This window comes from Emys orbicularis, chromosome 23 (genome assembly GCF_028017835.1).
Source record: "Emys orbicularis isolate rEmyOrb1 chromosome 23, rEmyOrb1.hap1, whole genome shotgun sequence".
NCBI lineage: Eukaryota > Metazoa > Chordata > Testudines > Emydidae > Emys > Emys orbicularis.
Genome location: NC_088705.1, coordinates 10,700,002 through 10,727,508, shown reverse-complemented (window position 1 = coordinate 10,727,508; position 27,507 = coordinate 10,700,002). Strand labels below are relative to the sequence as shown.

The following is a 27,507-nucleotide window of genomic DNA, read 5'->3' as shown; positions in this document are numbered from 1 at the left end:
AGCACAAGGGCTGCTCCAGGCAGAGGGTAGGGCCTTTGGCCAGCCCGGACTAAAGTGTACAAGCTGGGCCCAGGCTCAATCACACCCCAGCTGTGTGCTTCAGTTAGTGGCAAGTCAGAGGTGGCTGCGCAGCCTTAGGCAAGCTGATCCCAGATCAGCAGTGCAGCAGCCTCTTCTTCCAGCCGACCCCACCTCCTTATTGCTTTCAAATGTTTCATTCTGGGGAGCCTCAGACAGGGCGCTGCAGCTCACAGTTGGTCCAGGCACAGTTTGAGACTCCCTGGCCTAAACCCTCATCAGGCCAGCCCCTAGTGTTCTCCATTTCCACCTTCTACTGCTTTCAGACCAGGTGCTGCCCCATTATCAACCCACACAATTACACATGCACGTCACTCTATTTCCTTTATTTTACAAGTGCAGCTTTAACAATGATATGAACATGCAGAAAACAAGTTACTCGAGTCAGCAGCACCCTAGAGAGGAGAGAATGCAGGGGACGCTTGTTGACCAATCAACAGATGGAAGAGAGGAGGCCTCTTGGCAAACACTAACTTGAAATAGGTGGAAAGATCAAACCTCCAGCAAGAGCTGTCACTGCCCAGAGGGCTCTTTCCTGCCTACCATCCACCCCTCCCTTTGCAACAGCTGGAGAGCCTCAGTGCTGCTCATTCACAGGATAGCAGAATCACACACACACACACACACACACACACACACACACACACACACACACACACACAACTTTAGTGACCTCTCCCCTGACGTCTGTAGCCATCCAGTTGTCCCATTTTCACCAAGCCCAACAACAGCACTGAGCCAATCCCACGCAGTGGGCAAATCAGCCACTGACCCCTCCTCGCTCCCCAGGCACGATTCAGCTCTAGCGCCTCCCCCAAGTTAGAAAGGCCACAAAGCCCCTTCCCAGCTCATTTGAGCAGCAGAGAGGTGACTAGTGGAGCAATGTCCTCCGATAACTGAAATGGATTTGTACCAGTGTGGACTGGGAGGAGTAAAATCCTTCTCTGTTGTAGATAAAATGGTGTTTAATTGGCACATTAGCCTCTACTCCAAAGACCAAGGGTGAAGGCAGGCCTTATTGGGGAGCGCCCCCCACAGCAAACAGAGGAAGGCTAGGAAAGTGTTACAAAACAAGCCAACTGTTCCTACAGGAGAGCAGAGCAGTCATGCAGGAAGAGTTAAGGGACTTACCCACTGTGAACAGTGCTGTATTACTGAAGGTAGGACCAATACCCCAAATGCCACAGCTGATCCCCCCTCTGGGTCAATTTGCCTAATAAACACAGGGGGGGGGGGTCCTAGCCAGGGTGCTGTGTCCTGTAAGAGTTTTACAGGTGCAGCTTGCTTTGGAGCAGGTACATCGGGGAGGGAGGGAGGGTCAGGGGGAGACAGAAGATGGAATTTTGCTCATAAAGGCTCCAACTGCTCAGTTTCAAAGCAGGAGTTGGGAGGACAGCTCCACTCCTGTCACAACTAGACTGGTTCTTAACCAAGGACTGGGGTTAGGGGGTCCTCAAGAGGCAAGTGACAGTCCCAGGAGATGTTCAAACATTGCTTTAGCCTGACTTGCGTAGACTTTTTTGCTTTACCCCCTCCTCTCTGCCACGCAAGGTCCTCACGGTCTATATCAATGTGAGCCAGCTGGCTACATGTCTGGCAGGCGCTACTGCTGCAAACTGATACAAAGACCTGGCATTGTGCTGGACTGGCAACAGCGGGGATGCCAGTCATGAAGCTGCTTCCATGGCAAGTTCTCTTGGGGATGACAGGAGTGTTTACTCGCCTAAGGTCAGGAGATGACCCTTCCCTCCCCCCGACCCATGCACATCCTGCCCCATTCCATGGCCTGTCTGAAGGGAGTGGAGGGGGAAAAAAGAGGGGCTCAGTTGAATTTAGCCTTTGAAAAGTCCATTTCTGGATGCTGCTCCATGAACCTGCAAGAAAGAAAGGTGCACAAGTGAACGAGCTAGGCAGGCTGCATGCTACTTAATGCTATTCTGCAACATTTTACACACACACAGTAGAGAGCTTGACATTTCCTAGGCACTGTTCAATCTATCCTCACAACAGCTCCTGTATAATGGGGACGCATTAATCCCCTCTTCTACATAGGAAGAGGATAGCAATGCCCTCTCTGCTGTCACTTTCACTTGCTACCATGATGGCTGCTGCCCTCCCCTTCCCCAGGCCTGCAGGTCTCACATTAGCCATGTTGATTTGCAGAGCTTCCCGTGCAAGGAACCCTGGACACCACCTCACTCCTTCCTGCTCCTGTTAATAATATCAGTAACGTTACCCAGTCATCAAGGCCAACAGGTGTAAACGAGCAACGGTTATTAATGGGACACACCCTTGGGAACTGTTACCTTCAGGGCAGACACGTAGCAGCTGCGCTGTTGATAATGGGGGTGAGGGGATTCTGATCTAAATTAGACATATTACTTAGTCAGACATATTACTGGGGTTGTCGGAGATGGCTCCGCTACTGTGGTAGTGAGAACAGTAGCAAGAGAAGGATGGCACAGAAACCCAGCTCCAGTAGGCTGTATGTCAGCAGAGAGGACTTTGTTGGCAGAGAGAAGGAATCTAACTGGGCCAGACAGTCTAAACTTCATGCCCATTCTCCACCAGTCAAAGAACACTGGGACCAAGCTTACGGAGAACATTCAACAAGTGATCTTGTGTACAAGAGATCCTGTCTACACTGCTCAGGGAGGCAAGGGCAAGCCCAGATTCTTCCTGAGGGGTGACGGAAGACAGTCTCAGTTTAGGGTGTAGGGATGTACGTTTTGGAATGACAAGTCATCTTACTAGAAGCGCACAGCATATAAACCTGATGGACCTTTAGCTTGAACAAGCCCCTATGGTGCTGATCAAAAAAACATCAGTAAAGTCTGCATCTGTGCAGAAAAACCAAGGAAGGTGAGATGGTAGCAGGAGAAACTGTCCTGCTACACTAATCCTTGTTTCATCCCAGGGAAAAGAGGCGGTTTTGCATTTACAAGGGGAAGCTGCATGACCCACAGTTACCCTTCCTCTCATCCCCAGCAGATGTGGGCACTGACCCCACATGGCCTTGGCAGGAAAGTTACTCACAGGAACTCCAAGGTGCAGTTACGCCAAACAGAGCTATAAAGATATAAACGTGCTATTGGCTTGGAGACAGCTGTCTAATGTAGGATGTGTGGGGGAGGAAAAGTTATCTGGGCTACTAGGTTGAGAGAGATTAATGAGCTTTTACATGATCTCAGTGGCTCCATAGAGACAATACCTCCAGCCCAGACACCACCTGCTGTGTCTTACTCCCTGCACTTGAAGCTAGCCCTAGAGCAGGGCTGTACAACACAGCACAATTCAGTATGTTCCCATCCCAACGCTGAGGGTCAATGTCTAAAACATTTCAACTGAATTCTGCAAGTGAATGCAGACAGGCTCCAAGGCCAAACCCGTCTCATGCGTCGTCAGTCATTCTTCCCCCTCCTATTACTCATGACATATGGCTGACACACAAAATTGCTCAAGGGAGGTGGGGAAGAAAGTACCCATGGATGAATTCTCTCTACGCACTTTTTCAGTATATCCTGCTTCTTCTGTTCATCAGACGTGGGGAGCCCCATGGATTTCTGACGTTGATCATACATCATTTTCTCCACCATGCTGCGAGTTTCACTGTCCAGGTCTGACAACTAAAACCCAAGGAGATTCTGTTATAGATGGAGGAACAAACCACAGACCCCATGGCCTACATACAGAACCTCTGCTTACAGTGAACTAAGACAGAGTAAAATTTCAGTGCACCATAGCATGCAAACTACAGACCTACTTATATAGCAACTGACCTGTAAATCCAACTGCACTCACTGCAATAAGGTTTTGCTGGATTCAGATTGCATGGTAGGGTAGCTTTCAAGTAGCCAACACAATCTCATGCTTTTGAATGATTTAACTTGCTAGATCACCTCTTTCTAGTTATGCCAGCCATACCCCCAGTCAGGGAATACACTCACAAAGTCTCTCACAAATATTCCATTACAGTCATACTCTGATCCAAAAACTGTTCCATGAGGAGGCTCCTCATGTTTCTTTGAACAGGCTCCCTACACCCCACTCCAGGTGAACACTCACTGGATTCTATAGGAGCAAACGTCTCTGGAGTAACATTGAACGCATGGTATATGAAGTCAGGGGAAGGGGTTTTCCTTACTCAGAGCAGAGGTTTCTTCTCAGACTAATGCAACACTGTCACCATGGGCAGTGACAAATTTACACCTTGTTTTCCCTGGACACAAGAAATTCTACAGTCCCACTTCTAATTCAGACCAGGTCTCTCATGGGGCAGTGTGAAGAGTTGCCTGCCACGCTTCTTATAGTCCCATAGATCAATATTTCTCCCAAGTCTTCAACCCCTTTGGATTCTGTGTCCTTTGGCCCCATTTACTTTGCTTGCAGAGTGAATACATGGTAGAGGCCAAAAGGTTTAAGACTGCTGTGATCAACTTGTGATCAAGTTCACAGCCCCTCTTCACTATGGCTAATGGGGTGACAAACAGATATTACCTTTGAGTTCTCTGGGTTAATTTTCTTGGTGTTGATTTCTGGGTCCGTGGGGACTAGCTTGCTCCACCATTCCATCTTGTTGATCTAAAGAGGAGAGGCGGCAGTAAAGAACACTTCGCAAACAGCACGTTCTCTGGAAATGCTCATATGGGATATTTAGGGGGGTTACTTTTTTATAACAAAGAAACAGTCGCTGGAATCAAACTCAGCTTGTGTAGCCCTTAACTGACAATGCCCATCAGAAGATAAAGCCTGGATATAAAAGGCAGCTTTCCCATTCTCAACCACCTCAGTTTAATCCCAAATGGCAGGAATTACCACTGGTAGCAACAATCTGCAAGGAGACAGCGTCCAGAATGGGCAAACCCATGTTCCTATTATTAAATCAACTACAACTGAAATGGCATAAAAGGAACACTGCCACACTGAAACCTGCCAGCACATGACACCAGCTGTGCCCAGATGTTCACATACCGCAGGTGAAAGACAGACCAGCACTTCACTCCGATAATGCACTCAACTTTAAAAGAAAAGCTGACTCCATTCTCAAAGAGTGAGTGGCCAATCCAGGAGCATGGATCAATTAAAAGTTACAGCTGAAAATCTGGTCAGACTCTGGTCCTCAAAAATCTGATGTCCCTAAGTGGAGTAGTATATAGGCTCAAGCAATACTGTACCAAAGAACAGGAGTGAAAATACAACCTTAACTCTCAAGGTTCCTGGCTCTGGGGGATGTATAACAGACATGAGCCTGAATGCTATCACTGATTCACCCTGCTGTACCTTGTACAGGATGTGAGAGAAAGTTCCAGACCTGAGCCGTTCTTTTTAGGTGACAAATCTGAGGCCTGGTCTACGCTAGGAAATTAGGTCAGTATAACTATGTCACAGTAAAAAATCCACACCCCTGAGCAACACGATTAAACTAACCTAACCCCTGTGTAGACAGTGCTAGATCCATGGGAGAATTCTCCTGTTGACCTAGCTACCTCCTCTCGGGGCGGTGGAGTACCCACTGCTGCACCATTTTAAGTGTAGACAAGCCATGAAGAACTGTCCCAGATTGAGGTGTCAAAATACTGTGTAGATGGATCACTGGTCTGACCCAGTATGGCGTTTATATTCTTACCTTCTCCAGGTGCACGGTGACTATTTTACCATCCTCAATCAGCCAGGAGCTCTCCTCCACCTTCACTTCATTGTATAGGTCTCCTTCAATCACTGGGGGGTGACCCTTCAGCCCCACTTTCAGGTGCCGTCTCTGAATGTCCACCACCACATCCTTCCCCTTCAGCCGGAAGTTCACCTTGAATGGTATGGCCAGCTGGACAGGAGAGAGAGGGAGAAGGAGGGATCAGAGAGCTCTCTCACTTCCCCTTGTGTTACTGCTCCAAGACTCTCTACCTTGAGTTCATCTGAGCTACAAGGTATATGCCAGTGCAGGACATGCTCTTTGTGCATTAAATATATGGATTCTGTGGGGGCTGAAGCAGAAATCTGGCAAGATGATGCCTGACAGCTCTCAAGTGGGTCACACAGGATGAGCAAAATAGGAGTGCGGTCTCACTTCAACAAGGTCAAGATTGAGGCAGGATGACAAAAGGGCCTCAAAGCATCTTATCTGCCAAGCTCTCTCCCATTATTGGTGTGCTACAGCTAAACACTGTTAACTGTTATCTTCTTGGACAACCAGAATACAAAGCATATCACTGAGCTAGCTGACCTTGTTACTGATCAATGGCTGCACAGTTCATAGCAGGGCCTGCCCTCAAGTTTCAAGGCTAGAATTCCTCGCATCCCCAGTCAAAGGCAGCACTTACATCCAGTTCAGAAAGGGTCTGCGTCCACCTATAGTTGGGAAGATCAGCCCCATTCCCAGAGTTTGGTTTAAGTTTTCCTTTATCCTTCTCATCTTCTTCCTCATCATCTGTCTCCTAAACAGACAATTTAAGCATCAGTAAAGAGGTTTTCAAGCCTGCATATACATTTCACTAGTAAGAATGGCTCTTTAAATTCATATGGGATCTTCCAGTTAATTATGTGTTTGATGGCCAAGGCACTCCATGTAGATCCAGTCCAGAATTAGAAGGCAGAGATTTCCCTTTTAAAGCATCAGATTTTAAAAAAATTAGGGAATGTCTTTGAGAATCTGTTGCATTCTCCAAATGGGCAGGGAGTACAGATGGCAGAAGCACTGAAGACCTCCAGTGCACGCTCTCACAGAGGACACTCCACACCGTTCAGATGGCACACTCCCCCACATACTGAGAGGCCACCTCAATGTTGTTCAGATGCACACGTCCCCCTCCCCAGATCTGAGGAAGACTCTGGGAACACATTACCTGTTTACTGGGCTCTGGAGATTCCGTTTGATTCTCACAGGGTTTCACTGAGACATCTTTGGGCTCATCTTGTTTTTGCTCTTTTTTCTGTTAAAAACCCAAACATCCCAGACTGATTATCTGATGTCTGTGAAACTCTGACAAATGAAATGTACTAATACAGCACTAGGTGGCCCCATTTCCTTCTTTAGATAAAGCTGCAGGCCTGTGCATGACTCAGAACTACAGGAAACTTGGGGGGGGGGGGGAATTCCAGCTCTACTGCACCATGTAACAGGAAAGCCCCACTGTCCAAGAGGCAGACTGGCATGGCATCAGCCCGCCTCTGCTCCTTTCCCCAGTGTAACTGCAGAGAGAGTTACTCAGAGACCGTGCCAGAGCGCTCTGTTGCAATAAGAGCGCTTGCTGAGGGCACTGGGGCAAAGTAACTTGTAAGAGAACCAAGGAGAAGGAAGATTGGGCAGGCTTAGATTAACTTGGAAATGCAACAGCTGCTCCAGTCTGGTATTCTGGATATTTGAACAAGCACCAAGCTTCTAACTGAATTATACCAGTCACTACTGATTGGGTTGCACACAAGCCAACCAAGAAGCCTGGCTCTAGCCCCATACAGTCTCCCTTTAAAAAAGGCACATAGTGCGCACACAAATGCTCACCATACTGAGCTCTCACCTGGTCAATTTCCTGTTGCAACCTTTCCGCCTCTTCCTCTGTAAGCTCCTTGATCCTTGGCTCATTATCTTCCTGCTTCTTTTCTTTAGCGAGTTTGGCAGCTCGCTCTGTCTTTTCACGCCGTTCTGCCTCTTGCTGGGCCTTTTTCTCCTTCCGCTCTTTCTGAGCCAGCTTGTTGTGGTGGTTGAACGTCTCTGTGATTAACTGAAAGAAAGGAGCCCAATGATGGATGAGTTTTAAGAATTCACCACGAACCTGGGTGGCAGCAGCTGAAGGGAGACTCCACCTCCCTCATAAGTCTACTGCAGAGCACACATGTTCCTCAAAAGCACTGACCCAGGGATATTTCCCTCTCTTTTCATCCCATGATTTGAGGTGGTGTCTGACAGGATATCTGGGAAAGTTCAGAATACTTTCCAAGTCCCTGCCCATAGAAGAAAAGTACTCCTTGAGCCGGATTCTCCATTGCCCTGTACCTTGTGTCGTGTAAAATCCTACCATTTGATTTGGCAGTGTTTAACGGCTACTTTGCAGAGGCGAAAGTGCAATGGAGATTCAGGACCCTAGTTTGTATACCCAGCTCTGTGCCAAGGATTTGTCGTCTCACCTTAAACGAGTCATGTAGTCTCTGTGCCTTACTCATCTGTAAAGTGAGAATACCGACCAGGAGGCTCTGATAACTAGTGTTTGTCAATGCTTTGAGATCCCCCCCGTGGAAGAAGTTATAGGTGTATAATGTGTTATAACTGGATCCGGATGCTTTCCAGGTGGAGTACACAGAAGGCCTTTCCCATCTGAAGCGTCCCTGTATACTAGATGGATAATTATCCAATTTAATATTTAGACAGTAAGCTATTTAGGGTGGAGACCTTGCATTCATACTATTCTTTGTAAACACCTTGCATTGTTGGCAGAATAGGGAAAAAGAAATAACAATGAATACTTAAAAACCTAGAAGCATCAATTTTTACCTGAAAGCTATAGTTTGTCGGAGAGAGCTTTGAAAACCAAATTATATCGCTTGGGAACAAGTTACCATATAACCCTGCCCCAGGAGCACTCAAGAAAGGCAGAATATCGAGGTCTGTGATGTAAATGGCTGCACTGCTTGGAGGGAGAGTTGAGTAAACAGGCAGGAAGCCAGAGGAATAACCCAGCTGTTGATAATGCCAGAGGTACTGTGCGAGGCAGCACGTAGTGAAAACACAGTTCTGCTATGGAAGACACACTAGCTCTTCAGACAGGAAAGAGAACATCTGGGGAGAATGTGATGCAAGGCAGGTGGGAGCAATGCTGGGTACCCCTGGCAACCGTCACAGATAGGAATCAAAGGGAGGAAGAGATTCCTTATATCAAAGGGTACGAGTTTAACCAGAGGAAGTCCCAAGGATGTGATCGGCACTTATCAGGGTGAACTGGCCCAAAGCAGCTCAGAGATTCTGGACCTCAGCTAATTATACAACTGACTACAAACCAGTACAGGGGGAGAAGGATACAATTATTATTAAATCTTTATGTACACAGCAGAAGTGCAGTACTCTGTTCCCCCTAAGCAGCCCGGCCACCCAGGAGTGAATCACGCACTTGATTAGCGGAGCCAGAGCAGCATGTGCTCAGGTGCCCCTCCCCCCACTGCTCTGCAGCCACATTGCTCTTGCCTAGGGTTATCATACGTCCGGTTTTTCCCGGACATGTCCGGCTTTTTGGTAATCAAACCCCCGTCCGGGGGGAAATGCCAAAAAGCCGAACATGTCCAGGAAAAATACCGGCCGGGCACTTCCCCTCCCGGGCTCCAGCTGCTCTGCTCCTCCCCTGACTCTTCGGCTGTTTAAGAGCCGAGCTGCCCGAGCGCTCCGGCTTCGGGCAGCCCCCTTGCCTCCGGACCCCAGCCGCCGGCCGGGCACTTCCCCTCCCGGGCTCCAGCTGCTCTGCTCCGGCGCTGACTCTTCGGCTCTGTTTAAGAGCCGAGCTGCCCGAGCGCTCCGGCTTTGGGCAGCCCCCTTGCCTCCGGACCCCAGCCGCCGGCTGGGCGCTTCCCCTCCCGGGCTCCAGCTGCGCTGGGTAAGCGCTGGCCGGGGGCGCAGGGTCTGGAGGCTGCCCGGCAAACCGTGAAGCCGGTAGCGCTCAGGCAGCCCTTTTTGCGTGGCTGGGAGGGAGGAGGGGGAGTTAGGGCGGGGACTTTGGGGAATGGGCGGAGAATGGGTGGAGTTGGGATGGGGCCGGGGGTGGGAAAGGGGCGGGGCCAGGGCCCGTGGAGTGTCCTCTTTTTTTTTTTTTAAATATGGTAACCCTACTCTTGCCTTCTACCTTGGAGCCCCTGGAGGGCTGCTCCTGGTACCCTCCTGTTTGCTGTGGGGGGCAGAGAGGGTGCTGATATCAGGGTGTCCCCCTTCCTCTGCCTCCCCTTGCCCATCTCCACGGGGGGGCGGGCGGCACAGGGCTCAGGAGCAGGAGAGCTGTTGTGGTCTGAATGAGCCTTCTGGCGAGTGAGTACCTTAAAGAGACAATGCATGGTCTCTGACTTCCCCAGCAGCCAGCTTGCACACACTGACTCTGTGTCTCACACACACAGTCTCTGACACATTCATCTCCCAACACATACTTGTGTTGTTGGTGGTACTTCCTGCAATGCACATATATTCTCTGTAATTTTATTCTTTCAAAGTGCTGTTATTTTTTGTTTCTGGACTGGTCTGTGCATTTCATAATTTTATTTCTCTCTTATGCTTAAAATGTAATTCTTTGAGTAGTGAGCTCTAAAATGCCTAACCTGTCCTGGCTGGAGTAATTATCCCTATGGTAATTTTTTAATTAGGTTTTTTGTTTCTACTAGTGACGCAGATCTGCACATTACCTCAATAGTGGTGCACATAACAAAATTCATTTCGCACATGGATGGAAAAAATTAGAGGGAACACTGGCCTGCAGTACCTTCTTTGATATGACATTCAAAACACACCCCCTCTATTGCATACACAGAAGTGGAATTGAGTCTCCAAAAAGCCAAAAGGATGGTACTACTAAAATACCATTCTAATTCATTTCGGGGAGGGGAAGTGAAAAGGAGGCAGATGTGGCACAGGGTAACACTGGCACTTTAAAAGGGAAGAGGCCAGTGCACCTGCAACTGGTCAGTTGACCCCAAATTAGGCTTAAGAGAGGGCATCTGGGCACTAGAGGGCAGGAGATCGGGAGAGTCAGAACAGGTGAATGGTGGCTGAACCTCAGACAGACAGACAGGAAGCAGCAAGGAAGAGGTTACAGGAGTTGCTTGGAAGAGAGCTGAATTCAGATAAGAGCTAGAACAGAACTGCTGGTGAGAACTCACTGAAGTGGGGGATCCTAGATGAGCGGAAGGCGTGGGCAGTGGCTCCTAGGAAAAAGGGGATGATACAGCTTGGTCAGAGGAAGCCTAAGCCTGGAAGAAAGGGGGTTGATGCAGGAAGTGGATCCCCTGCCAAGGGGAAGGACTTACAGGTAGGAAGGCCTAGAGGAACACTGCAGGAGGGAGAGCTCTTGGGGCAAAGACCTGAGTGAAGGGCTGCAAGAAGACTGGTTCCCACAGGCAGGAAAAAGGGATTCTAGATTGGTGTAAAAAGAATTCGGAACAGAGTGCTGCTAGTGATGTGGCAGAGCTAAACCTGAAGAGGGGAATGGGGGGAAAAAACCACTATCTTCATACATTTACTGTGGAAACTGCAGAATGGTTTTATTACAAGGTTTTTGGGGAATTACTGCACTGGTGTATACCAATTATGCCCAGGGGCAACTTTGTAACAGAGACAGACTATTGTTCCCTTCATGTGTGGATAAAAAGGGGAAACTGAGGCTGGGAGACCCTGACAGGCCACAGCCTGTTGCGGGGGTGCTGCTCGAGGTGAAGCTGCCTTATGAAAAGGTTTTCTCCAGGATCTTTCTCCATCCACAAAAGAGGAATCAACATTATGGTTTCCCTGCCTCTACAGCTAGTCAAATTCCAAGCTATGATCCCAAAGAGCTGTGTGAAAGAGGCTCAGTGTTCTTTCCCAAATGGAGGTGGGAGAAGCATGCTATTTCTGTCCACCGTATGCCTAACCCATATCTCAGGAGAGTCAGGGATTGAGATCAGGGCACTGACGCATACCCGGCAGCAAGTGGCAGGGTGTTATGTAACCATTTGACTGTGGAATTGGCTCTGTTTCAAGTGTCTTTGCTGTTGGAAGACCCTTAAAGTTGCTTCAGCATTTGAATAGCCATGAACAGAAGCACAAAATCTGTATTTGCATGTAGTATAGTTTACTGTCTGTATAGTGACTTGTCAAAGACTTGCCCTTACTGAGGAATGAATCCCTAGTGAGGATTGATTTAGTTGGGGATTGGTCCTGCTTTGAGCAGGGGGTTGGACTAGATGACATCCTGAGGTCCCTTCCAACCCTGATATTCTATGATGATTTTAAAAACAAACCCTCAGTTAGTCAAGCACAAGAAAGTCCTTTAAAAAAAAAAAAAAAGAGGAGGTGGGGGGGGGGGGGAGAAACATGTATTCTCACCTCCAATGTCAGCATAATTCCCCTTACCCCGCCACCACAAAAGCTTCACCTTGGTGCTGAGACCACACACAAGACATTTCAGTCCCAAAGGAAACTTCAGCATAAGGACGGGTAGTGGGAGAATGGGATAGAGCAGTCTGGCTTCTTCAAACCTTTGTTGGGGGGCACTATGTCGTGAAAGGCAGAGGAAGTCATGTTTTGTATGCAATGTCTTTCAGAGGATCACAAAGCACTTTACAAGAGAATTAAGTCTTATCTTTCTCTTACAGGTGGGGAAACTAAGGTATGGCTGCTAAGTGATTTGACTTGCTATGTAACTTTCGACAGTACAGCATAGAAGCCAGGAGTCTCAACTTTTAGTTCCCAACTCTAGCCACTACAGGTGTCAGTCATCTGAAATTCTATTCAGAGTGCTAATCACATTTTCTTTCTATAACTATATGCCCATCCCTTTGCGATCTTGAAGATTTCTAGTCCCTCTCTCCCCAGACTGAGGGGGAAAGAGGAGTTAATCTTTTGCATCATTTTCATCCTAAAGTTTCTTTTTCCATTTCACAGATTAGACAGCATGTATACATTATGCAGCATTGACAAAGCCATATGGCAGTGGTTCCCAAACTCTGGCCTGCAGATCAGCAGTGGTTGGTAGAGCACTTAATGGTGGCACACAGAGAATTTGTTCCTCACCTCCACTGGCTAAACTGCATTAAAGCATCTACAAATCTATTTAATAATTTCCCAATACTGATTTTTTTTTCCCCATGCAAGAATTGCTGTAGTTGCCTGCCACAGATGTTATCCAGTAGCCAGTAGGAGGGGATGTGGTCTGTATGGAAATTAATGTTTCCATGAGATGCTACTAAAACATAGTCCACACTGTGAAGAAGTTTAGAACTCCTGCTATGTAGCTAACTACAGAAGCCATTCAGAAAGTTTGGGTACTTCATATTTGAGCACTTAGGTCTATTGTGAGATTAAATATGAAATGTAGTACTCTGCAGTAGGGTCAGGAATGCCAGCCTGCTGGAATCTGAAGGGTCCAATTCTCCCACACCCACACAGCGACCACCAGCCTCACACCAACACTGTCGTACCCTGCAGCTCAAAGACAAAGTGGCAATTGCATATGCCGTGAGACGGACTTTGTGCTTTTTCTGAAATGAACAAACAAGGTAACCTGGGGTTATCAATCCTGCAGTGTCTGTCACAGTTAAATCAGTATGTCTGGCAGGCTTGCTTTCCAAACAAGCCTTTGGCCAGAGCATAGGCAAAAAAACCAAAAACCTTTCACCACTGATGCCTCTTGCACAAGCAAACATGCTCAGCTGTGGATGGGGCAGTTTATTATTACCTTGTTTCATTAATATGTTTCAGCAGTTTCATAGAAAGTCAGGCCCACAGAGCAGTGAAAAAGAATCAGATGGCAACAGGAGAGCACACTGAGGCAGAGCAGTAACTGGAGAATATGGAGAACTCAGTCTCCACAGAAATGAGTGTTTCCAGATAGGGCATAGCTTGCTCTAAGTATGTCAGAAATCAATCATGAACACATGGGGTGAGTTACCTTCTCTGCTACTCCCTCTTCTCCTCCTATGAAGAAATCAGTTTTACGTCTGAGGAAACTGAAGAATGTGTTCACAAGCTGAAAGACAAAAGACGGGCAGTTTCAGGAGACTTGAAATAAAGATTTCAACCTACCCAAGAAAAAACAAACAAAGTAACTTTGTTCTTGGCCTGCCAGGACATCAAACTGCCGCCAGATCAACAGGCGACGCTAGTTCCCATCAGTACTTCTCGCCTCAGCAAGGAGAGATTTTTGATGTTCTGTACTGTAATCCCCAGCCAGGTCTACCTGGAGATCTGTTTAAAGCTTGACATCAAACTCCCGTACCTATTTCTCAGATAAACAACAACTAGCGTATTCTGCAAAGATATGCCTTCTGGGTTCTGTACCTTTGAGATCTTCATGAGATTATACAATGGGTGAGGACTGAAAAATTCCTTTTGAAGTCACCTTCCCTCAGAACCACCATGACTACTATTGTTACAGTGGGGGCTTCTAGAATTATAACCTTAAAACTATCTGGTGTGAGGATTGGTTTGTTTTTTGTTTTTAATAATAACTCTCATAAGCTTAGGTCTCTTTGCTCATGTAAAAACCCAGTAATTTTTTTTCTCACTCACACACACACACCCACCCCAAATCATTCCTCAGCTCTGAGCAACGTTGTAGTAGCCATAGGAGACCTTATGTGATCAAGTCTTATTTGTTTTTACAAGAGAGACTACAGCACACTTACTTAAATATGAAGAATTATAAACTGCAGCTACACTTGTAAGAAGTAAAGCACACATGACTCAGTAGCCTGGACTTCACTAAATAAACAAAAAAAATTAATCTGTAAAATTCTGTAATTCACAATGGCCAACAATGCAAACTAGGGGCTTAACATCTACCACGCTGGTTTAATAAAGCCAGGCTGTTGCACAGCTGCAAGAAAAGTCTGTAGGGCTTGAAATACAGTTGTTACAATCCCTGATCACTTTTTCCTAATCTTAGTAGTATCACACTGAGCAAATTTTTAATCAACAGTCTGGTGAATGACAGAACTATTTGAGCCAGTATCCTCATTTCCAGGCCATACACCAAGCAAAGTTCTCCCTGTCCAAGGAAAAGATAAGTGGACTCAATAGAAGCAGAGACAAATAGCTGCTCTAATATGGCACAGCTAAAGGATAGATTGCATAATGGTCCAGATGCATGGGATGCAAAAAGAAGGAATTGCTTCTGTAGGGCCCTACTAAATTCATGGCCATGAAAAATGCATCATGCACTGTGAAATCTGGCTTCCCCCCACGAAATTTGGTCTGTTGTGTGCTTTTACCCTATACTATACAGATTTCACATGGGAGATTAGCTTCCTCACATTGGGGGTCCTGATCCAAAAGGGAATTGCAAGGGGGGGGGTAGCAAGGTTATTTGGGGAGGGAGGGTGTCACAGAATTGCCACCCTTACTTCTGCGCTGCCTTCAGATCTGGGCGGATGGAGAGAGGTGGCTGTTAGCTCAGCTCTGAAAGATGCACACTCCCAGCAGCAGTGCAGAAGTAAGGTTGGCAATACCATGCCATCCACCCTTACTTCTGTGCTGCTGCCTTCAAAGCTGGGCAGCCGGAGAGTGGTGGCTGCTGACGGAGGGCCCTGTTCTGCAGGCAGCAGCGCAGAAGTAAGGGTGACTATACCGTCCTTACTTCTGTGTTGCTGCTGGTGGTGGCTCTGCCTTCAAAGCTAGGCTCCCAGCCAGCAGCCACCACTCTCCAGCTGCCCAGAAAGGTAGCAGTACCCCCCCCTCCACTACAATAACCTTGCAACCCCCCAACTCCTTTATGGGCGAGGACCCCTAAAATTACAACACCGTGATTTAAATAGCTGAAATCATGAAATTTACTATTTTAAAAATCCTATGAATGTGAAATTAACCAAAATGGACCATGAATTTGGTAGGGCCATAGACATCTCACACATGAGAAGACTAGACTATATAGGTATGTTTCAGCATGGCCATTTCTACAAGAAATTTAAAATTCCTGTGAGATGGGAGAGGAAAGGAAAATTGTGCTCACTGAGACTAAATCCTTGCCACACCTCAGGTGAAAGCTATGCTATGTCAGTAGGAAGTGCTGTTGCTACTACAGTTTCCCTGACTGATGTGGGCCTGAAAGCCATGGTAAACTAACCATCCTATTTATCTTCCTAGGTCATTTGAAATACCATGTAACAGTCATCACAACATTTTGGGATGATTGTCAGTAAATAAATCTCTGTCGACAGTGGCCAAAGAAACTGCTCATGTTTAAACAATTTTGTTTGCATCAGGGTTGCAACACTCGAAGCTGGGACTGGATGTCAGGGGATAGATTACTTGATAAATTGCCTTGTTCTATTCACTCCATCTGAAGTACCTGGCACCAGTCACTGTTGGAAAATAGGATACTGGGCTAGACGAACCATAGGTCTGACTCAATATGGTTGTTCTTAGGGTCACAGCTCACCAGGGATAGGGCTCAATGACATGAGTGACAAACAAGGAACCTGCCATATAGCTACTAATAAATGTAATGTAGCTGCGTTGGTCCAAGGATATTAGTGAGACAAAGTGGGAGAGGTAATATCTTTTACTGAACTTGGAGAATCATTTCCAGACCCGAAGAAGAGGTCTGTGTGGCTCCAGAGCTTGTTTCTCTCACTAACAGAAGCTGGCCCAATAAGAGAGAGTCCCTCACCCACCTTGTCTCTCTAATATAGCTACTCAGTCAACTTACTTTTATATATTACATCCTTTGCTTATATTTTGTCTATTGAAATTGTAACATGAGTGTGGATTGTGTCTTCTTGGCTGTCTATGAAAGCCATGCGTGTCAATGGCACCATATTAATAATAAATACAAGAGAAATACATTCAAGTCAATGTCCTCCAGGCTGCCATTACCACAGGCACCCTGTTTCCTGAGGACCAACAGAGGACTCTAGTGGAAGCAATACCAATGTGGGTGGAGGCTGCTGGCAAACATCCTATCTCATAGATTCATAGATTCTAGGACTGGAAGGGACCTTGAGAGGTCATTGAGTCCAGTCCCCTACCCGCATGGCAGGACCAAATACTGTCTACACCATCCCTGATAGACATTTATCTAACCTACTCTTAAATATCTCCAGAGATGGAGATTCCACAACCTCCCTAGGCAATTTATTCCAGTGTTTAACCACCCTGACAGTTAGGAACTTTTTCCTAATGTCCAACCTAGACCTCCCTTGCTGCAGTTTAAGCCCATTGCTTCTTGTTCTATCCTCAGAGGCTAAGGTGAACAAGTTTTCTCCCTCCTCCTTATGACACCCTTTTAGATACCTGAAAACTGCTATCATGTCCCCTCTCAGTCTTCTCTTTTCCAAACTAAACAAACCCAATTCTTTCAGCCTTCCTTCACAGAGCTGGAAGGGACCCTGAAGGGTCATCGAGTCCAGCCCCCTGCCTTCACTAGCAGGACCAAGTACTGATTTTGCCCCAGATCCCTAAGTGGCCCCCTCAAGGATTGAACTCACAACCCTGGGTTTAGCAGGCCAATGCTCAAACCACTGAGCTATCCCTCCCCCCCAACATCAACATGGCAACCTCTGGGTCACCAACAGCAGCATTCAGTGCTTCTGAAACGGCCAGGACACAAGCACCAGACCGACCCCTTCCTCTTTATTGAGAGTCACCGTTTCCCTGCCGAAGTAGCCAAGCCCGTGGGCTGGAGGGGAAATAACAGGCACCTCAGATTCAGGGGAGAGACCACGTGGCTTAACGCAGCCGCCGGAGCACGTGCGCAGGAGCTGGGGGGGGGGGATCACAGCCCTGAAGCCCCGCCCCCGTTCCTATTTCACGCGGGCCCGGAACAGAGTCAGGGGCTCAGGGGGGAGGGGCGGCCTGACGAGCGCGTCGATCCGGGCGTTACCTCGCGCACGCCGCCCTGGTGCTGCTGGGCCATGGCCAACAGCATCCCGTCGAAGCGCTCCTCCTGCTCCGCCGCGTCCGCCGCGCTCGGCCCCATCATTATCCCGCCCGCCGCCTCTCCCGCTCCCGCTGCTGCCTCAGCCCCTCACACCGGAACCGGAACCCCCGCCGCCACTCGCCGCTAAGCCCGCCAGCCAATCCTCGCGCCCAATCCCCCCCAGACCGCTAGTTGATTGGCTGTCGCCGCGGCCAATCAACGGAGAAGAGGCGGGAGCTCCGGCACAGGTTCGGCGCCTGGCGTTGGTTGCTATGGTTACTGACAACGTCCGGGGCCTTCCAGAAAAATCTGCGCAAGGGCCGCGTGGTCCCAAGAGGGAGGGGTCAAAGGTCAGGGGCTATAGGGGCATGATGGGAGTAAAGGGTCCTAGTTTTAGGGTGGGAACCCTGGGGTGTCCGGGGAGCGGGGGCGGCTCCTGTATTAGGGTCAAAGGGAGAGTCATGGTGCCAGATGCCTGTGATGGGGTCAAAGGGGGGGAGTCATGTGCCTTGGTGACCAAAAGGGAAGGGTTATGGGAATCTATGTTCCTGGCAGCAGTGGGAGGGAGTCATGGGGGTTGGGAGGGGGGGATCCTGTCTACCCTGGGTGGGCGGTGGGGGGAGAGCACCACACTTCCTGCTCATTCCACTTGGGTAGTGATTGGAGGAGCTCGTTTCCTTTTTCTCTCCTCGCACGCCAGGCGGCCTCGATGTCTGGGTTGCAAACGCTGTGAGGGAATGTTTAAACCAGGGCTTCTCAGACTCCTTCAAAGAGTAGGTCAGCCTCACGCGTGGAACCAAGGGCATCCAAACAAAACCAAGGAAGACCGCTCTCTGTTGCTTGAGGGCAGCCAGATTGCTGATGACAAGCTTGCGCGCTGACGGAAGGAAGTAACGTGTTCCCGTCTCTAATCACAATGAAAAACATCAGGCGCAGCAAACACAGGTCCCAGCTGATGCACCCGCTTCAATGGTCAAACAGGCTGCTGTAGAGAAATGAAGATATCGCTATAGTCACAAGAGGAAATGGCTCCTAACCCTTGCCATGCTGCTATGAGTAGCCCTGACCAATTTCATGACTGAGGCTGGAAAGATGGATCATTCTCTTAAGCAGCACCCGATGTGTCACACTTTATATGGACCAGTTTCTCTCTGTTTTCACCCTTTCTGGGTTGCTCTGCTTGGTGCTGAGGAGCCAACACAATTTTGTGATTAAACAGCTTGGGTCTTTTTGACCACAGTGTGAATTTATCAATTTCCCCTTTTCTTGTGTGCTGGAATGGGAAGGCAAAATATGGGCTCTTTTTAGATCTGTGCAAAACAGTGGGGTGGAACAAGAGATAAATGCCACGTCAGTTTGTTCTGAGTGCAATACATCTGATCAAAACAAAGCACCCCGTTTTCACTCTGCTCTGCTTCAGAGAGATCTCCGTGCTTTCCGACGTTAGTGGTACAAAGAGGCTATCTTGGGGAGATGTTTGTTTAATGGTCTAAGCATCAGTTTTGAAATATTGGGATTCCTTGGAACTGCAGGTACTAAGAATTAGGCTCCATTCAGCCCTTTCTTCAGAAGAAGAAGTTAAATGTATTTCCATGCAGTTTGCTGCACGTGGGTTTTTCAGACAAGATCTTCAAAATCCAGTGGGCTGATTTTCAGAGGTGCTCCCCTTGACTTCACTGAGTGCTCAGCCCCTCTGAAAATCCGGTCATAAGGCCCTTTCAAGTTGCACTTTTGGTAAGAACTGTGGATTTGTCTCACTGTCCTTGGCCAAAATCTCCATTCCACTCACTGTTGAATATAATATGTGCTGACTATCCACTGCTGTGGGAGCCTTCATCATGAAAGCTGCTGTAAAAATGACATCCAATAATATGCTGTAAGAGCAGTTCAAATAAAGATTAGGAGAAGTTTGGAAATGTGGAGGTACTCCTTTGGGTGAAGTTTGTGTTTGTGTTTCCTCATCTTGTTGGTTGCTCAGATTTTGGAGGGGAGAGAAAAGCAGAAATAGTAGTTGGTTAAGTAGGTTCTTATATTTTCACTCCCAAATCCATTGCTATTCGACCTGCTAAATCCAGGGCTGAAAAAATTAAGCAGCATGTATGTATCATATGAAGAGAAAATATCTACGTTAGGGCTACTTGGAGATGATGTGGAGTAATGTGAAATTCGGGATTCTTTGTGGTGATTGTGATTCAGAAGATGGAGCTCTTCCTTCTGAAGCAGTTCTGAACAAATGCTCCAGTATGGTATTAGGAGGTCTTGTGCTGCTGGAAGTGCCATCTTTAGGACAAAATGTAAAACTGAGGTCCTGACCATTTGTGTTCACTAACTGTTCCATGGCACATTTTGCAAAGGTGGCCCAGTGTCCTGTATTTATTTATTTATTTTTATTATATAAAATGCCACAATCCTAACTCAGACAAAGACCTACTGACTTCAGTGGGAATTCTGCATAATTCAAAACAGTGCATCTAACTAACCTCTCTCTGTCCAGGTTCTTATAACGTGCTCACCATCATAGTGTCTGAGTCCCACTGCAGGAGAAGGTGAGAGGTTCTGCCATTAAGTTATTTCCTCCTGTGACGCTGGTAGATCAGGTGCCAGCTTTTGCCAAGGCTGAAGATGTCAGCTGAGCACTGACAGATAGCTGGAAGGAAATCAAACTAGCTCACCTGTATGTTAGTATTATTCAAGATAGGTGTTAGACTTGTAAAGACGTGTTTAGTTTCTATAAAATGCTTGTAAGTTGCTGTATGCATTAATCTTACTTGAAATGTCTGTATCCCGTTCTATAAGGTAATATCTCAGTTTTGCTTTATAGCTGTAAAATGTTGCTCTGAATTTGTGGACCCAGCAAGAGGAGTGGTTCCCCCGCCCATCAAGAAGGGCTGTCAAAACTAAGTGGACCATTGTGAAACATCACGATACAAAGACTGGATTAATGGTCCTCCCCCACTATGTGCAAGGAAGCTCATCTCATCGTCTTGGATTATGGAAGGAAATATAGATAGCTGGTATGAAAATTCGTCATCTCTTTGCTGTTTGGACTCTCAAAGGGCTGGAGCTAGGAAATTAGCAGAGATCCTCAGGGTCAACTTGGGTTAGCCCTAAACGACATTTGGTGCTGACAGGATTATTACATCTCTGTCACCTTTTGAAACCATAGACTGTAACTCATTTCTGTATATATGTTGCCTGCTTTAACCTGCAAATAACTTTTATTTCTTTTTCCTAGTTAATGAATCCTTAGTTTACTATAGGATTGGCTACAAGTGTTATCTTTGGTGTAAGATCTGAAGTACAAATTGACCTGGGGTAAGCGACTGGTCTCTTGGGACTGGAAACAACCTGAATCTTTTGTGATCTTTGGTGTATGGCAACCATCTATCACTCAGTCCAGCTTGCCTGGGTGGCAAGATAGACTGGACTGTCCAAGGGGACTGTCTGGGACTCCATGGTAAGACTGTTATAGTGCTTCAGGAGTTCACATTTGTTACTGAGTTGGTGACATTTAATTATAGAACATACAACCGGTTTGGGGTGTTTGTCTGCTTTTTGACAGTCTGCCCTGAGGTTGGCACTCACGGCCGTGAAGCACTCCAGACAGCATGACACCTCCCCTCTGATCCTGCTGCTAGAGGTAGAGAGTTATAGAGCTTGCCTGGGATGCAGGACTCCTGAAAGAGCAATCAATTTTCCTTTCTTTTGCTAAATGCTAATTCTGGTCACAGAGCATCTTATTAGGCAGGTTTGCCGCCCTTTCTCCAATGATATGCCATCTTAGATGGCTTTCTCTTCAGTTCTGCCTAATCTGATCATAATAGCTCATATGTAACCCAGACCTTCCTCTAGCTCTCTTATCCTGGTTTTAATTCCACACTGAGATATGTAGATTCTGGCACTGATCATGTAGCAAGACATCTGGGAACAGAAGTGCTGATCTTCTTTTATTCTAATTTCATGCGGAGAGTAAATCAGTGAGAGCTCAAATCAACCCTTTACAACTTACAATGCTTGTCTGGTGGACACATGCCCATGACTCAACCTGTCTAAATGAACCTATTAACATTATGAAAATTACACCGTTTACCATTGGGAGAAGGGGTCCAGTAGTCATTATTTTCCTAAGACTTTTCATAGTTTGGTGATCTCCACTGGGCACCTCTAGTGACAAAAAGTTCCACTCTGCCCTGCACTGGGTAAACGGGTGTCTTCTTCTCCCTTGTAAACATGTCACCTACCTCTTTCTTCACTCCATTAGGTCCCCCTCTGTATTCCCACCTAGCTTTCCCAACTTCTTCCCTCCCACTCACTAAGGCAAGGAACTAGATAGCATGGCTCTTCCTTCCTTCATGTTCTTTAGGATTGGGCTTCAGGATCCTGGATGCGGAGGGGTTTCAATTAAGGGACTTCTTCCTGCTCTAGAAATTCCTCTGAGTCATGGCACTCCTTGAAATGTGAAGACATACACATCCATGTATCTAACCTGTGTCTAACACAATTTCTGTCTATAAACTGATGAAATCTCCTGGGAAATCAAGACAGAAAGTAAAAAGACCCTCAAACTCCCCAGTATTTCCTCCCTCCCTGAAACACACAAGATACCTTAGGCCCCAGCCTTCCTCTAAGTACTAGAGATGCCCTTTGTAGTTAGTTGGGTTTCTTTTCTTTATCTGCAACAACGGCAGCCTGTTGTCAACAAGGTTAAACAAACAACCTGCTGATAAAATGACTTCCAGGTTGCTCTTTCCAAGGCCAGAGTTGACAGGCTGTTTTGCTACTGGTCTCTTGCTCCAGACAAGGGCTGTGTGTGTGTGTGAACTCTTTGGCAATGACACCTGTCATATAGCATTGCCTGATTACACACCTGGGGCCTTGGTGCCATGGTACGGGCTAGGTTAATGACTTTATTTATACTGTTTGGGTAATCCAGATAAGAAGGCCACTCAATCTGCCATCCCGATCCTGTCCCATCCTCCTGGCCCCAACTGGCACTTTCATTGAGAAAACGCTTATCGGCACCACGTGGAGGCCCCACTTCCCTAGCCAATCAGTCCAGGGTCGAGTTGTTTTTCAATGAATGCTGCTCAGTCAGAGAGAGGTCAAGGCTGCTAAGGGGGTGTTTCACTCATCACAGAGCCTTATAAATAGAGCCAGGAATAACAGCCAAGGAGGTGAGAGGGGCTACTGAGCTGGGAGAAGCAGGCTGCAGTCAGAGAGCTTTGACTGATACAGCAGCATTTGCAAGGGACCAGTTGTGCTCACAGATCCATCCGGCCAGGTGCACAAGAGTTTCATCCTTGGGACCTGACGGGATCCACTTGCCAGGCTCAGCAATGACGACGTGCAGCATGGACCTGGACTGTGAGAGATGCCAGTGCCACAGTGAGGAGAATCGAAACGCCATCCTCTATACCCTCCTGAGCCAGAACCTGAACCACAAATGGGGCAGCCATAGCCCATCCCAGCAGCGCTGCCTGTGCCAGAAGCGTCGCACCGTCTGCCTCCAAACACCTGAGGTCACCTGCCAGGCAGCCTCTGATGTCCTTGTGAAAACAGTCAGCTTCATGAAGAACCTGCCCTCCTTCCAGCTGCTGCCCCGGGGAGACCAGCTGCTGCTTCTGGACAGCTGCTGGGCTCCCCTCTTCATTCTGGGGCTGGTTCAGGAGATGGTGACATTCGAGGTGATGGAAACCCCAGCCCCTAGCATGCTCAAGAGGATTCTCCTCGATGGCCAGAGTAAGAGACGGGAGCCTGAGAGGACACAGCCCACCCTAGCTGGGGTGCAGCGGCTGCAGTGCTGCCTGAACACATTCTGGAGCCTGGACCTGAGCCCTAAGGAGTATGCTTATCTGAAAGGAGCCATTCTCTTTAACCCTGGTGAGTGCCTTATCCTCACACACCTTTCCATCGGCAGGGAGAGAAGGCATGGCACACAATAGCATCTAGCAATGAATATCTATCTGTCTGTCCATCCATCCAGGGAGCTCAAATCACTTTATAAGCTGGAAGGAATATCTCCATTTTACAGACAGGTAAACTGAGGCACAGGGCATTTTAGGGGCTAATTTTCAGAGGTGCTGAGCATCTCCAGCTCCCATTGACTTCTGGAATTCAGGCTGTAAGTGACTTTCTCCACTCAGTCACCTGCTTTAACTCATAGATCTCGGAGCCAACTATGCTGATCGGGATGGCTCATTAGATTTGCAGTCTCTCAAATCCTAACAGGGTTGATTCAGTTCTTCATCTTTCTGAGGCAGATAAACTGAGTCCTATGCAGTTTACTGTGGGTGAAGAGGGAAGGGAATATTTTAAATAAGACTTTAAAATGGAGTTCTTGCATATCCTTCAGGGACAATAGGATTTTAGGGCATGTTTTGCTAGAGCTGGGGTTTGCCCTGGCTTCATTGATCAATATTTCACCTCCCTTGTTGTGTTACACACTATTAAAGAATTGGTGCTCTCCACCCCAGAAGTGGCTGCATATCGGTGCTGCATGTATGAGTTAGTGACCTCAACGTTACAATATTCCAACAACAAAAATTCAAAAACAGACTCCAACGAGAAATTGCAGAATTGGAATTAATTTGCAAACTGGACACCATTAAATTAGGCTTGAATAAAGACTGGGAGTGGATGGGTCATTACACAAAGTAAAAACTATTTCCCCCTGCTAATTCCCCCCCCCCCACTGTTACTCACACCTTGTCAACTGTTGGAAATGGGCCATCCTAATTATCACTACAAACGTTTTTTTTTTCTCCTGCTGATTATAGCCCACCTTAATTGATTACTCTCATTATAGTTGGTATGGCAACACCCATTTTTTCATGTTCGCTGTGTATATATATCTTTCTACTGTATTTTCCACTGCATGCATCCGATGAAGTGGGTTTTAGCCCACAAAAGCTTATGCGCAAATAAATTTGTTAGTCTCTAAGGTGCCACAAGTACTCTTCGTTCTTTTTGAAGTACTTTAGAATCCCTTGGTGCTATGGAAGGCATGTATACATGCTAAGGAGGCATGTATATTTCTCTGTGTGCCTGCCTGTGCCTCTGCCTGCCTGTGCAGTAGAAATAAATCAGATTTGATTGTGAATCACTAGCAATAGTGCCTAACAAGCCTTCAGCAGAGGCACATGCATGGTAAGAAACTGGGACTGGGCCTTAGCTTGGGAAGCAGAGCCTAACTTTCATTTGTATTTCCTGTTGTTTCTCTCTTCATAGATGTCCCAGGTCTCAGGGCCTCTTTGTACATCGAGAGCCTCCAACGGGAAGCACAGAGAGCGCTCCGAGAAGTCCTAGTGCCCCTCCACCCAGAGGACCAGGGCCGCTTTGCCCGCATCTTGCTGATTGCCTCCACCTTGCGGTCCATTCCTCCTGCACTTATCACAGACCTCTTCTTTCGACCGATCATTGGCAATGCAGACATTATTGAGGTGATCACTGAAATGCTGTATGAAATAACCTGCAGGCGACTGACTCTTTCATCACACACAGCCTCCTGAGAGATCAGATTCAGCGGCCACTCTCACATGCACCTCCTGAGCATTGAGCTGAGTTTCAAGGGACAGTAACGTTAATCTGGGAATGGGGATTTAGTGGGAAAGATACTGTGGACTTGCAGACACCTGGATTTGTGTTTGTATTTCAGTTGGGCTCAGGCAACAGCTTGAGTGGTTGAAAATCTCAACTAAGGCACAAAACATTTAAGACTGTAACTCATTTGTTTACAGCAGACATCAGCCCCTGTACATACTGAACTCATAAAGCCAAGTCGTTTCTGAAGTATGTGTGATGTTACTATTTCACTGCACAGTAACATGAAAAAAGCATGGCCAATGTCCTTAAAACATTCCATACAAAATAATCCTCTGGGCTGACATTTTCCCTGGGAAATATTCAGGTCAGAGAAGCACTTCTCTGAGAAAGAAGGGGATTGAAACCAGGGCTTTGAACCAAATGGAGTCTTACCGTTTTAAAGGCTAAAATTGCCATAGAAAGCCTCTGTTACACACACATAACCTGATTTTTAGATGTGCTCAGCACTCACTCTGCCTGCCGTGCTCAATGGATTCAGTGGGTACTCAGCACCTCTGAAAACAGGCCTGCAATACACAATGCATTGGATTAGACCATGATCCACATTTTGTGATTCAGGGTCAAATTTCAGCCCCACTGAAGTCTATGGGAGCTCTGCCATTGATTTCAGTGAGGCCAGGATTTCACCTTCTCAGTCGATCCATACACAAGGGCCTAATTCCGCAAACTCTAATCACGCTGAGCAGTACTGAGAGTGAATGGAATCACTCATATGAGTGATAACAAGTATTGTGGAATCAGGCCCTTATATAGTACCTGTGTGTGTGTATTGTGTGACTGGTTAACTAAGTGCCTTGGAATCTTAGAGAAGTAGCCATAAAACATCTATCCCTGTTTCAAACACGGACAGGGCAAGGGCCAGACAGTATTAAAGCTAAAAGAGTTCACAGAGAGCCACATTTTGCCACCCTTACTCAAATTGAGTAGACATGTGGAAGAAAATGGGACTACTCTGAGTAATGTTCCACTTAATGTTTGTACCACTAATGTTAGGGTGGCGGAATCTAATACCCCTTAGTCAATGTATGAGCTCAAGTGACTAAGAGCTCCATTTTAGCTAAATGTTATGAAGGTGTTTGCAGTGATATTAAGAACAGGTAGGGCTGGTGAGCTTAAGTCCATTTGTGTAACAGTGAGTGATATTACCTAGATGGTACACGCTATAGAGAAGGAGCTGTAGTGGTTGCACAGACCTGCAGATTCTGCAGCTGAGCGTCTGCTTCCTAGACTACTGACTGGTTGCTCCCATTCCTCCATACTAGGTACTGATCTACACAAAGAAAACAGCCTTTGTACAGAGTTCAGAGGTCAGTGTTTTGTGAGTGGATGTTAGTCTGTGATTTGTATATAAAATGCAGTAAATTATTTTTTTTAAATAAAATGTATTACCTTTTGGAAAATGGTGGTTCTGTTTTGGAAAGGGTCTACATTAGTGCATGTTGCATTTTACTGAAACTTAGGAAAGCCTGCCACAGGTTTGAGAACCCAAAGATGATTTGAATGGGATGAGGCACCGTCTCCAGAAAATCCCCTCGAAAATGCATCCTATCTTGACAGCATTTGTCATCTTAAACTGCAAAACAAAATTAATGTTGTACATAAACATTGCTGAGGAAGGGTGTCTGCTTAATAGCCATGGAGACTGAACAGGAAAATCACAGTCAGCAGAATTGCAACATTCCCCTACGGCGCTTCCCTTCACCAGCCGTACCTCAATCCCACCCTGAAGGCATTGGGCCAGATTCAGAAGTGATGTGTAAACGAGACTCCCTGACACTCACTGAGGGTGTCTACATTAGAAATGCTATAGTGACGCAGCTGCAACACTAGACTCCCTTAGCCTGGTCTACACTTAAAACTTAGGTCGACCTAGTTACTTTGCACAGGATTTGAAAAACGTTGTGCCCTAAGCAACATAGTTAGCCGCGCCTACGTCGGGGTAAGGTCTACCTATGTTGACAGAAGGATTCTTCTCTCGACCTAGCTCCTGCCTATCGGAAAGATGGATTACCTACATTGACTGAAAAACCCTTCCCCTTTATGTAGGAAGCATCTACGCTACGGCGCTACAGACACACTGCTCCAGTGCCCTAGCTGTGCCGATGTAGCAGCTGTAGTATAGACATGGCCTGTATACTGTGGGCCAGATTCAGAACTGATGTGGAAGAGTTGGGTGTAAGTGGGTATTAGTCTCAGGGAGCCTTAGTTGGTGTAACATAATGTGGGTGGGTCTAGAAAAAGGTGTTTGTTGCAACAT

The 27,507-nt window shown here is 47.0% G+C and overlaps 2 protein-coding genes across 2 annotated transcripts; one reads left to right on the top strand and one right to left on the bottom strand.

Annotated features, from left to right (window-relative positions):
* Window positions 1-392: 392 nt before the first annotated feature.
* NUDC (nuclear distribution C, dynein complex regulator) lies at window positions 393-17,765 on the bottom strand. Its single transcript, XM_065421678.1, has 9 exons — window positions 17,613-17,765; window positions 13,683-13,760; window positions 7,590-7,793; window positions 6,918-7,004; window positions 6,396-6,509; window positions 5,705-5,899; window positions 4,576-4,659; window positions 3,586-3,704; window positions 393-1,952 (listed from the first exon to the last, which is right to left on the bottom strand). Exons 1-9 carry the CDS (start codon window positions 17,709-17,711, stop codon window positions 1,901-1,903), a joined length of 1,032 nt encoding a protein of 343 aa, XP_065277750.1. The 5' UTR covers window positions 17,712-17,765; the 3' UTR covers window positions 393-1,900.
* A 5,219-nt stretch (window positions 17,766-22,984) lies between these two features.
* On the top strand, window positions 22,985-25,156 carry NR0B2 (nuclear receptor subfamily 0 group B member 2). Its single transcript, XM_065421855.1, has 2 exons — window positions 22,985-23,528; window positions 24,876-25,156. Exons 1-2 carry the CDS (start codon window positions 22,985-22,987, stop codon window positions 25,154-25,156), a joined length of 825 nt encoding a protein of 274 aa, XP_065277927.1.
* The last annotated feature ends 2,351 nt before the right edge of the window (window positions 25,157-27,507 follow it).